Source organism: Strix uralensis, chromosome 6 (assembly GCF_047716275.1).
Source record: "Strix uralensis isolate ZFMK-TIS-50842 chromosome 6, bStrUra1, whole genome shotgun sequence".
Classification (NCBI taxonomy): domain Eukaryota; kingdom Metazoa; phylum Chordata; class Aves; order Strigiformes; family Strigidae; genus Strix; species Strix uralensis.
Genome location: NC_133977.1, coordinates 26335451 through 26348538, shown reverse-complemented (window position 1 = coordinate 26348538; position 13088 = coordinate 26335451). Strand labels below are relative to the sequence as shown.

The 13088-nt window shown below is 40.1% G+C and overlaps 1 protein-coding gene across 2 annotated transcripts in view; it reads right to left on the bottom strand.

Annotated features, from left to right (window-relative positions):
- The window catches only part of DPP4 (dipeptidyl peptidase 4), a 40860-nt gene extending 27974 nt beyond the window's left edge, over positions 1-12886 (bottom strand). The window contains exons 1-8 of one of the 2 annotated variants that reach the window (XM_074873350.1): positions 12777-12886; positions 12594-12678; positions 4384-4482; positions 3712-3806; positions 3525-3599; positions 1526-1578; positions 1352-1424; positions 62-182 (exon numbers count right to left, since the gene is read on the bottom strand). In XM_074873350.1, the coding sequence (XP_074729451.1) occupies positions 62-182; positions 1352-1424; positions 1526-1578; positions 3525-3599; positions 3712-3806; positions 4384-4482; positions 12594-12678; positions 12777-12782 (607 nt within the window). In that variant the 5' untranslated portion in view covers positions 12783-12886. Of the gene's footprint in view, positions 1-61; positions 183-1351; positions 1425-1525; positions 1579-3206; positions 3306-3524; positions 3600-3711; positions 3807-4383; positions 4483-12593; positions 12679-12776 lie in introns of those variants that run through there. The other variant, XM_074873351.1, reaches the window with a different exon arrangement.
- Positions 12887-13088: the final 202 nt, after the last annotated feature.

Sequence of the window (13088 nt, the reverse complement as noted above, 5' to 3'; positions counted from 1 at the left end):
TAATTTTAATAAAACAAAGTTTTTACATCATAATGCAAAGTAAAATATGCTTGGCAGTTACCTTCATAAACCCAATCTGGTATTCCATTGAAAATTTTATTTTCTTCTCCATTTTTAGTGATTTGCACAGGTTCTGTTGTTGGTGAAGTTTTTATATAAACATTATTATTCCAAACATATGCCTGGAAAACATCACTGTGATTACAATTACTGTTAGAGTAAATCCTACTTCCTTCCTTTGCCTCATCTACTGGGAAATTTACTTGTACATCAGATGACAAAAATTGTCTTTGAAAGTTGCATTTCCCCAAACATCATTGATACTTAATGAACTTGAATTACTAACACAAATCACGTGTAGCAACTTAACTTCAGGCCTAGATGCAAAAAACAATCAACTATGATAAATGACATGATTACAGTATCAAGTTTTGAAAACCTTGCTATTCATTTTCTGTTGAGAGACAAGCTTATTTTCCTTCATTAGAAATTATTTTTCACTAATTTGTCTTTCAAAGAAAATGATCAGTACTTTGGTAAAACATTGATGGGGGTCTCAGCATTGCCAATAGATCTGTAAAGATGGTGCATTTCTTCGGTAGCACTCAGAACTCCTCTAGTTTTTTGGCACCTGCCTGCCTCTCTTATCACCCCTGTTTTTCCTCTCCAACAACTGGAGAACACAGTTTTATTCCACAGCTTTGCTCCAAGATGCAGAAAGCTCTTTTCAACATCCTTTGCTTCTGTGGTTGGGCTCTATAATCCTTATAACTACAAGCAATAAGAACAAATAAACACCACATTCTCCTGTGATAGCTCTTTAGTTGGATCCAATGCTCACCACAGGGAACGCACAAGCCTTGCAAACACAGTGGCTGTCACCATTGCCATGGACTGGGGAGGAGAGGAGGAAGAAAAGGACAGTGGGAAAGAGTACAAAACAGATTTTGATCCTCTAATCCCCATTACATGCATCCACCAAATAGAACTTCATTGATTATGGTGTAATTAGGAGATAAAAGTCTCAGTGATGAGTAATCAGACAATTGTAATGCTGCTGCCTTTGAAAGGGATGAGCTACTGTCTGAAACTGTAAAAACATGAAGTTCCTGTGCATTTGAGCATTTCATGACTACTGTGGCCACTACAGGAATACATCTTCTTTAAAGAACAAATCAAAACACACAGAGAGATTTTGGAGTCTTTCCAGCAACAGCAGTCAATTTGGAAACTAGTTCAGCTACTTTATCTAGCAGTAGGAAAGTCCCCAAACCTCAAGGGTACAGACAACGTGAGCTTCCACATCACATCTACAAAAATGACTGTTTATGTTTTACTTATCTTTACTAACCAGTTTGTGACCAACAGGTGACCAGGATATATATTGTGTATCATTATGTAGTAGCCTGCCATCTAAAATAGAACTGGAAAAACAAAAACAAAATGCAGCTAAGAGAAATCAGTGAAATGTCATTTCATTGCAAAATAATGTTAAAACTATGTCTCATGTACAAAAATTACTGACCTGCTATTGAAATCATAGATGTGATATGAAGCTGTATAGGAATGCCTCCACAACTGCAAAAGAATTATTTTAATATTAAGAGAATAAATTTCACTGGGATTCACATCTCTTACAGTTTGAATCACCTCTGAAACCCTCCTCATGCTTTTGTTTAAGACAAACAGAACACAATGAACATACAAGGATAACAAATCTCTGCAAGGTTTAAGAAAAGACTAAGGATTGCCACTGCTCTGGGGTCATCGCTTAAATGCTATGACAGAGGCCACCGACTGATTAAGGATAGAGATACAGAGACCAGAGATGCTGCGGATTTTCAGAAATCCTTGTAGCTATGTGGCAGACTATCGTAGCTATGCACAGTTAATCCTCCTCCTTCTGCTTTACTGGCGCACTTGCTGTTTTCTGTCTCATTTTCCATGCTGTATTATTTAACTTGGCATCTTATTGTTTAGTAGTCCTCACAAGCCCCAGCAGTATTTCTGTAGCAGTTCCTCCAGTTCCAGGGTGACCTATTCCCATTCATATTGTCACAGAAATAAACCCCTTCTCTCAGAAACCTGCCTCTTGAAGTCTGTACCACTCTGTGGACACTTACAAAGAGAAAGACGATGATGATAAAGCAGACACATTTAAATGTGTTCACTTTGTGGGGCTGAAGAGGTTTGATATAGCCCACGGTGTTGACATGTTACAATAATGCTACCTTCTATGATGGTTCTTGAAGGTTTGTATGAAGATATAAAACAATAAGTTAGTACTACACAACCAGATGGCTATTACATAAGAAGCGTCTACATCCTCATGATTCATTTTGTTACTCTGTTTTCTCGCAATAGAGATTAATAATAACATAACTTTCAATCACACTATTACATAAAGGTTAAAAGATCTTGCTTCAGCATCAAAATAAAACTCTTATGACTGCAACAAATAAAATACTATAGAGCAATAAATCACAAGTAGAGGGATGTCTAGGGTGGCTGGAAAAATATAAGTAATTTTGTGGCTACTAATGATACAGTGAAAAGTCAAACAATTCAGAAAGACAAAAGGTAACTGGCTTAGTAGTACCTAGCAAGGAAGCTAAAACTGAAAAGTAGTGATGACTGAGTGCATGGATTGTGGCTGGCACACTGCGAGAGGCATTTTTGGACTGCAAAGCCAGAATATGCAGACAGAACTCAGTGACAGTGACACAGTGCTCGAGTATTTGTACACTGCACAAGTCAGCGCTGAGCTTTTTACAAACAAAACAGGCAGCTCTCTAGGGAAAAAAAAAAAAGGAAACGGCAACAAAGTTACTGGCTTCTCAGCGCACAAGCTGTAGGGCAAATTATCACCTCCATTAGGCTTCTAACTGTCCTCAACAGCACACGGAGCCAGGTTTTCATGCCACCTGGCATAAACATAGGTTGACCTTTGTTGCACGGTTCAGCGCCAAACCAGGACGAGGCATTATGCTAAAGGTTTTTCACATGCTTGGTGACAGTAGCAGACAAGGACACCCAAGTCCACTCCAAATGCAAGGGGACAGCCTTCTTTTATAAACACATGCTGCTTTTCATTCATCTCAGTTTGAAATTCTTATGTCCTAACACCACAATGTAACAACCATAAATATACACAACATATATGTGCAAGCATATGTATACAAGCATATCTACTCATCACTTCTTACCCACACAACTCCTTGGACAGCCATGCCTATCTACTCTTCTAGCTTGTCTTCCCAGATGAACCACCCAGCCTCACTCTCCTTGTGATATCTCCTGGTCTACTTTTTATCCAGCTTCTTTTCTCAGGCAGTCATATCTCTTCTGCCAAGCCCACAGACAATACCAGTCTCTCTTCTCCTCCTCCTGCCTGCTCAACTTCACTGTTCCCCTACAGACATCCACTTATCCATCCTCCTGCATTTCCCTCACATTCTCTCGGCCTCTCAGTCGTTCCCAAACCTTTATTTCCCAGTTTCGTCCTCAGAAAAGTGCCCCTGTACCTTTGTATAGCTGTACTGCAGAAGAGCAAACTTTTGGTCAGGAGACAATATAACTGTGGTTGCCTTGTATTTATCCTGTCAACAAAGGGCAAAAGGAATGCATTAAGCACTGATTTCAAAGAAATGCACAGAACAAAATATTAAATTTAGTATCTTTCCCAACATCTGCATAGATAAGTCAACGTACTAATGTTGTATTCGCCAAGATTACTGAGGATGTTCCTGTGCCAGCATTGATACGTAGGATGTCCCCACCAGCTGTTTTGTGAAGATACTGATTTCCTAGAAGAACAAGAGAGCTGCTAGTAAACAATAAGTAAATTCCTCATCAGTTACTTCTCTTTTCCCCTTATGTTTTTAAGCAGTAAATAAAATTCAAAAATCTGGTCAATGTTGTGTTTCCCACTTCTGTAATGAAATGATGCTTACTGCACAAGAACGTGTACAAAAACTAGTCCTGGGGCTCACAGTCTCTGCCTTCTGGCACCTCTTTCCCTTCGGGCACTAGGCATATTCAAAAGGAAAAGTGCCCTGTATCCTCCAGTTCCCTGATAGCCTCATGCACAGGAAGCTGACACACTTCATAGGATAACATGCTTCTACAAAAAAACATAGAATCAAGTACATTCTTTTAGCAGTAGGAGAATATAGCTTGCCATGAATGTGAACATGTATTGAAAGGGGAAGAAAAAAAAAAAAAAAAAAATCACAACTCTGAGCTATGCACCTTTCTATAATGGCACCATTAAATAATTTAACTTTTTTTTCAGGATACAGTAGTCACCTCAGCATGAAGACATATGTTTACTGAAGGTAATACATTTTCTTGACATTCATGCTGTATGTAGATATTAATTACCTGAAATCCACTGCAAATTATGCGTTCTGTACTTATAGTCATTGTTCAAGTAATTCTGTAGAGTGTATGTTCTTCGTGAATCAGGCTCAGAGGTACTTTCTGAAAGAAAGAGACAGAAGAGAGATTTTGACGTTGCTGCAAATTGTTCCACCACAGCTTCTTAACCTGACTACTAAAATAAGTGCGTTTTTGTTGCTGGTTATTGATGTGTTTTAGCTAACTAGCTCTAAAGTACTAGCAGTGAGAAGGCACTAAAGCTTTACTGCAAGATAAATTCAGTAAGCATAAAATTAAGGACTATTGGTGAGATCATTCAACAAACACGTAAAAATTACAGATGCCTTTGCTGTTATTTTACTTTAAGGTACACAAAAGCTGTTATCTTTTGAGTAAATGAAAATACCTTTTTGACAGTAACAAAAATAAAAAGAAGACTTCTGGCTCTCTTGTCTCAGGAAACGCGTACCTGTACTCCTCTAAAATTGAAAAGAAGTGATCTTAGTGCCTTCCCCCCCTACGCTCACTCTGGGAATTTTGCTGCAGAACCCTGACTGCTAATATTTGCATCAGACATCAATTGTGGGGTGGATCATGCAAAGCAGAGACATACATGCTCATGTTTGAGAGTGGTGGATAGGCAAGGTTGTCCAGATGAATGAAATGTGGCATCCATGTGATAAGATGTACAGACCTTGAAAGATACCTTAAAATTAAAGCTGCTGCTGTACTTTATCAGATATTCCATAATATTGCCGCTCCTGTTCGTGAACCATTCAATTGTGAATCATCTGCTTATCATTAAACCCATATTTCAGAAATATCTCAAATAAAAAAATCTGAGCAGTAAAATTTTCAGGGAAGGTCTAATTTAAAAACAAACAAACAATTAAATCACAAACACCAATAAGCTTATGATGAAATAACTGGTTAAGTATTTATCCCTCTCTTGATGTGTTTTTCACCAAGGTATCTTAATGTGTACTGCAATATTACTAATTTGACTGCAAAATTAAAGCCAAGTAACTGGGTTACTATGAAAAGACTAAGTGAAACTCTGAACCCAGTTAAGCTAACGCGTTTGGTCATCAGCTCCAGCACACTGCAGTCAACTTCTATGAAAAAGATTTCTTTCTTACTGGCTGCAGTGCACAAGCTACTGTTTCCAAAGTCTGAAAGGTTCAAATAATATTAATTAACAAAAATGGTTTGTGAGTCTTTGTGATATTTTTCCTCTGAAAACAAAGACTACAATTTTTAAATTCAGGTATGCAATTCTCTCCCTGCTTCCTCTCCTGCCTTTTTTTTTTTTTTTTTTAAAAACAGAAACCTAAAATCTACCCTCATACAGATCTACACAGTCCAGATGGGAAGCAATTTTTATTTCAAGTGGCTAAGTCATTCCTTTTTTGTTACTACCAGTACAAATCAAAAGACCTAGGATAAAAACAATTGATAAAAACACTCAAATACAGATGTGGTGACTGATCAACCAAGATAATAACCTGTCCCTATCAATTCTTAGAAACCCAGTCTTTCAGGTACTTTTGAACAAACAGCCTCTTCTTTCATTATGCTGAAGAAGAAAAAGAGCGCAAAGTCCTCGGGGACACACACACAGAAAAGCACCTCACAATAATTTTCGCAGGTTATCTTTCTGCAGGTTAAATACATGTTACACCTGGAAGAACACCGCTGGAAGATATTTATATTAGCTCTTACAGTTTTACTCTTATTTCCAAACAGTAAGCACACTGCATATATATAGCACAGACTGTATAGACACTGCTGCAGTAAAAGTCATGAGCCATAACAAACAATGATTTTAGTCTAAGATGCTCAGCAAAGGTTAAAAAAAATTCTTGCTCAATTCCATCTGAAATTTGACTGTTCTAAAAAATTACTAGTCTAGATTTCTTGCTCATGAAGTTTCCTGCAAGAATATTAATTTCTCAGGTTAATTATTCTATATTAACTGAATATTTAATTTGATGGATTATGAACAAGTGTGCATTTGATATTCATGCACTGTTGTCTAGTTGGGAATATCACTTCTCTCCTTCCTAATTGAGTAAGTGTCATTTTCAATTAGAGGGGCTTCAGAAAGCAACAAAATTCTCTCTTGGAAAAGGAGGAGCAATTTAAGACAGGTGGCTGATGAACAGGTTTAGGGATTTTTCCAAACTGATGAATGTTTTTCCCCCTGGTGACATACATATTTTGCTGAGGTCTCATTACTAAAAATCAGGCCACTATTAAGATTTGTTGGCTGTGTATAAAATTAAAATTTCATTTTCTGTCAACACCTTCCACATAGTAACTGAATATGAAAACATACGCCAAGCTGTAAGGGTACAGTCATAAAAGATCTAGTTGAAATATTTTCTTAATTTTAGAGATAGGCCACTACCCGTATATTCTTACTTATCCACATTATGCCACCGACCAAAGATACTCAACATACATTGAATTCTGTATTTTGGTTCTTCTTGTTCAGATTCCAGTTGAAAGAAAGTGTCAAACAGGTTTATTTTGACAAAATAAAGTAGTTGTTGACATTCAAGAGCATTTTATTGGCTTTGAAGATTGGATACAGGTCAATGTATGTTCATATTTTAGCAAAACAGCTTCTTTCACTCTTAGGTTCCTCAGAGAGGCTGTGAAGGCTGATTTTTCTTGCTATTTTTCTTTTTTGACTGTTCCAGATACAGACTTATTTTTCTAAATTCCAAATGACTAGCTCTTCATCTCTACCCTATTCTCAACCGCAGCAACACATAGATATTTCCACTGTTATAATGATATACTGGAAATACTTACATCATAATAACCCTATTACAAGAGCAAAAACTTAAGTATGTCCTTCTGGGAAGACGGCTCTTAACCTTTTATGTAAGTAGTACTCATATGAAGTTGATAAACAGTTCTGTTTTAATTTTAGATTTTTTTTTTCCTAATATGTCACCCTTTCTCAAGGAAGAAAAATTGAGTTGGTTTCTGTAGGTGTAAGGTGTAAACAAGAAGTTAACTATTGTGTAAGGTTTATGGTATGACACACCACCATACCAAAATCTAAAGTTGTTGACAAATTACTTTTGGTATACGTATTGTTTATTCCCCAGTGTCAAGACACATTTTACTAATTTCCATATGTAATAAAAAAGAGCAAAAAATTATGTAACTAATTTAAAAGAGATGGAAAACTATAAAACCAGTAATAATGGAAGCTTTACTGCATGTTCACCACTACCAAGAGAGACTGGAAAAAACACAACAAGGGAAAGACAAGTACAAGCATGATGCTCAGCAGTAACAAGAAAGAAAGGGACAGAGAAATGATAAAAATCAGAAAAGGTGAATGAGTATTGCTATTTTTAAGTGACAGCAGAACAAGAACGATAATGATCTGCAATCTAAGAATGTAATTTAGGAGCAGCGTGAGAGATGCAAGAAGGGAAACCTGACTGATTCAGTAGTTAGTCAGAAAAGTAAGTGACATTTCAGGCTATTTTTTCCAAACCTTCCTTCTTCCCTGTTTCTCTTCCAACGTGTGTAAAAAAGCACTCAAAAACCTTCCCCCCTACACTCAAGCCCCCAGTTACTGCCTGAGATATGTGACAATTAGAGCACAGAAATGGATTTCCAGCAAAGAAGCAAGTAAAAATGACTCTACTGGGGCAGGCCAAAGGTTCACTTGACTCAGAACCCCATCTGATACCAGACATCCAGGAGAGACCAACGGGTAAGCGCCGTGACAGCTCCCAGGGCAGCTCACCCAGGCCTCACTCTCTGGGGCTGCGGAGACTTCCCCAGAGGGAGGTAATCATTAACTTTGTAATCAATAGCTCTCTCAAATCAAAGTCCCTCTCAAATTTGCCCCATCTCATGCAAAGCAAGGAAATAAAAATAGCACAAGCAATCAGATACAGAGAGCAATCCACTGCTGGTAAATTTTTTTATATTACATTACTCAACATTTGAATTAAGGTAGATAACTGAGTTAAATGACAGTTACAGAAGTCAAGGACATAGCAGAAAAACATTTCCATTCTCTACCTTTTCCTTCACTAGCTAGGAAAGTTAATATATCCACATGTAACATGAAGACTACAAGGATCCTGCAATGCAGAGCAAGGTGGATAAATACGTGGGGAGAAGAGAATAGCTAGAACAGTCAGATTCAAGCCAAAAGACTGTTTGGTCAGACAAGTCTACAGCACACTCACCACAAGTCAGTTAAACTGCTCTATCTCCTATACAACTTTGGAGCAAATTTCAGCCACGATTTTGATGAAAGTCCTCTGAAGCTCAGCTACTGGAATTAACTACTGCTCATGATTTATATAACAGTTCTCTAAAAAAACGCACACAGAGTCAAGATTCTTATATAAACCTTAATTTTTGAATCTTGATTCAAAGTGATTCTACTTCAAAGATCAACTTCTGATCCATAGATTTAAATTCCCTTACAGATTTTCTAGCTTTCTCCCTAAACACCCTTAAACCTAATGCCTTTCAGAAACTGGAATAATACAGGACCCCTTATTCCCAAGAAAACCATGACAGATCACAGCTGCCAGATTCATTCATTTCTGGCACAGGTCTTCAAATACACGGGTTGTGTATCAGCTAGAAGCCTCTCTGTATTTTAAACATACTGTTCAGTTGCAAGCAGGGTGTTGACACTGGCAATAGACACTCCTCCACACCACCTAGTCACAAATTTGCTTGGTTCAGGACAGAATGCAGATAGAATAAACAGGGGAAGACTGTAGATATGACCATCCCCAACAAAACAATTATGAGAGCTATTTGGAGACTTTTACTTCCTTTTCTGTTCAGTTATACATTAACAGGGCTGTGAGGAAGATCTGCAACCTCACCTCTCTTTAGTCCTTGAAGCATGAAGCTGTGTCAGCAGTCCCAACATTCTTCAACTTCAAATCCAGGATGACAACACGAACTTACTGGACTTTTGCTGCTAGTAACCCTTATCTCTATTTATGATAGCTTTCTACCAGCCACTAGTAATACCCAACACATCAGTTAGGCATCAGACTCACAAAGTACCCTCAGGCACTTTAAGGTCATTAACTTCCCCAGCACCTGCTGTGCTTTTCCAACCTGTTCTAGGTACACTTCTATCAAAAGACCACAGAAGACCACACATAGTATCATCCAACCATGGCAGTGATGAGCCTTCTCATTTCGTGAATATCTCACCCTCGGAGAATTAGACATCTGGGTGAAGGAACCTGGTTTTTGACCAGACAGTTGTATAGGACCCCCCACTCTAAGGCTGTTTATGACTTGCTCATAGCAGCAGAATGATACAGTTACCGCACTGTCTCCTTCCTGCTCTCAGCACTGGCTACTCTTCCTCTCACTCCTGGCCCTCCTGCCCAGCTGGCTGTAACAAGAACTGCTGTTAGAGAAGAGGTAAGGTGTATGGCAACTGGATGTTTCAATCTGTCTTTTGCATGGAAAGTTGCAGGAAAAAAAATAAATGGGAGAAGCGTAAGTAAATGGATAAATGAATCTCGGACAGACCACAACTTTTAGAAAATACTCATGCTTTAAGGGCTACCACTTGCTCCTGTGGTCATCTCTTGAATAGCTCCTCAAAGCATAATAATGCTTTCATCAACAGACTTCAAATACAACCTCCAAGGTTGTTTTGAGATTAAACTGTTTGATGCAAGTAGCTCCATGTGGTCATTAAAATAAAGTTATAAAATAAGGTGGCAAAATAGGCAGTGTTTATAAACAAAAACTATAGAATTTTGTGCATGGTTCTGGATGAAGACCCTTAACATAAATAGTGAAGGGCTGCATCCAAAATTAGGGAGCCTTTTTGCAAATTTAAGTCTGCAGTATTTGCTCATGCTAAATGGCTGCAAGAGAAGAAGCAGAAGTTCCACTTGCCAGGCCTACTGCCTACCCACAGCCAACAAGCCAGAACTCCTCTGGAGTGGCAAAATTTCATAACCTTTTACAGCACTGGAACCCATTTATCAAACTAATTCTGTGCTGCATGACTACTAAGCTTATGAAATGAAAGCACACTGAGAAGCACAGGGTTGAGAAGAGCAGTAGGCCAAAGGTAAGAAATCCAAACTCAAAATTATCTGTGTATATCAATAATCTTCATTTTAACTCCCTGCCCAATGCTTGAACCATTGGGACGAAATGAAGGCTTGATTGCAACTATAATTACTTTTATCAGATCAGACTTTGATTTCACATAGTCAGTCATGTGAGCAGCTGCTGCTGCTCCTCCCCACCACCCTTCAATTTTGCCACCTTTCATTTTGTACTCAGGCCAGCACCTGTATTGCCCCAGGAGGCACCCTCAGCTGACTTGCATGCCATGAGGTCATTCATAAAAGCCATATAATCAAACTGACAGTGATTAAGTGCTCTGGCCTATAATGTAGTAATTACAATTGCACCACCTGTACACTCTCAGCTAACAGAAAACATTTGTTTAGCATTCTTCAGTCAAAAATTCAAAAGCATCCTGCAGTTCCTGAACTATAATGGTCACAGTTGTTTTTCAGACATTACTGCTGGCCCGATTTGGGAAGAGACGGGAATTCAGGTTTTTGAACTGGGACCCCTCTAGATAAAATACGGATCGAGATGGAGACACCTAGTGAACTACATGGGTGTGCTAGGTAATTTCCCAGGCATTAATTTGAGCCAACAGTAAAAAGACTGACACATTGCCCTACTCTTTTACAACCAAAATGACGCAAGCCAAGGCTGACAGCATGGTGATATTCTGTATGTCATCCAACAGAAGTGTTTCTTTAAAGTAAAATCTATTTACTATATAGCTCAATGACTGATGCTGAATTGCAGCCACTTCTACAGCAAAAGGATTCCTATGCTACAATTTATGAAAGAAGAAAACCCATTTGATTTTCAGTAAGACAGCACTGGCATTAAGGTAGACAAGCACCAACTCTTTAGCAGTTTAGGCCTGCATATGGAATTCTTTCACCAGGTGTTATGTCTGCACACATGCATCTCATAAGTTATCAAGACCCTTTCTCTTGTTCTTCCAACTTCTGAAACTAAGAGTATTTTCTGTCACCTCAAAAATCTGCTTTTTTGAGATAAGTGGCAAAAAGCTGCCCCAAAACAATAGAAAAGAGAGTCAGCATCCATGTATGCAAGTTTTAGCCCAGAAGGTATGTAATTCAGATATGTGGACTTTGAAAATCTAGCCTTTTCAATGTTTGTAGTATTAATGACAAGGCTGAATTGCAGAGGAATTTAAACATAAATTATGCCATATGAACACTAGTGACACAACCTTTGCTTCTTTAACTGACATACAAAAAACCCACCAGAACTTTCTGTGCACATAACCAATTGCTGTGTTCATTTATGAACACGCTGTCAAGATCAACATACACATCTTCACACTTCTTGGGGTGCACCTCACAAACAGAAGACCACCAAAGGTCTAGTCTAGAAAACACTTTGTTTCCTTAGACTTTGCAGTGCTGAATTCTACGTATCACAACTGCTCAGCTGTCAGTCGTAAGAACACAAAAAAAGAGAGAATAACCTGCAACTCTGTCCTACCAGCAGGAAGCAAGGCATTGCTTGATGAGGATTTAATGCTGTTTCACATTAACATTCAGAGCTACAAGGGCAACCTGGAAAATACAAACTGATCAGAGTCCAAACATGCATACCAAATCTTTTTGCTACTTTTCTGACCTCTCTAAGTGTGCTGTGTATATAATTTCACTCAATAACGATAACAAAAGTTGTGCTGAGAAAACAAATTAAAGGGAGTATAATCTTGTCTCTTCAAACACCCTAGGAAATTGACTAACTGGCATTTTACTGCTGGTTCTACAGCCTTCTGCTGTAATAGGAAAGGAAAATGCTGAAAACGATAGTGCTTGTAACTCGTATTTTCTCAGCTCACAGGGGAATCAAGGGACATTTTAACTCCCCACCCCTCCCCGAGCCCCCCATCCTCAGGTGAGACACCTTTCTGACGAAATAACTCCCGGTTTCCCCAGAGCTCCAGCTCTATCAACGCCGTTCCCTAAAGCACAAACTTTCAGGAAAACTTTCCCCCCGCTGCCGGGGGCGTCACGGCTGCGGAACCCCCGCGCCCGGCCGAGCCCCAGCGGCCGCAGGGAACCCCCCGGCCCCGCCGCCCACCCCCGGCCCCGCCGCGCACTTACTGCCGGTGAGCAGAGCCAGGGGCACGGCGATGACCGTGACGATGGCGGCGACCCCCAAGATCCCCAGCAGCCACTTCAGGAAGGTCTGCAAGGAGAAGTCCCGTCAGGCGGCAGCCGCGGCCGCGCAGGGCCCGCCTGCGCTGCCGCCCACCCCCCTCTCTCCCCCCTCTCTCCCAAACCCACCTGCATGGCGCGGCGGAGCGGCGCGGAGCGGGGCCGCTGCCCGGGGCGCAGGAGCGGTGCGGAGCAAGGCGGAGGCTGGCGGCTCTGCAATCCCGCCGCTGCCCGCGGGGGCTTCCCCCTGCGCGGCGGGGGCGGGGGGGCCGGGCCGGGCCGGGCCGGGGGCGGCAGGGAAGCGAGCAGCGCCAGGCACCGCCGGTTTGTGCCAGAGCTCGGATTTCCTGCCGGGTTTGCAGCTTCGCGTGTTGTTTTTTGAGCTGTGGTTCCTCCGTCAGTTCAAACACTTGGAGCGCGGTGACACAGCTGCACATTAAA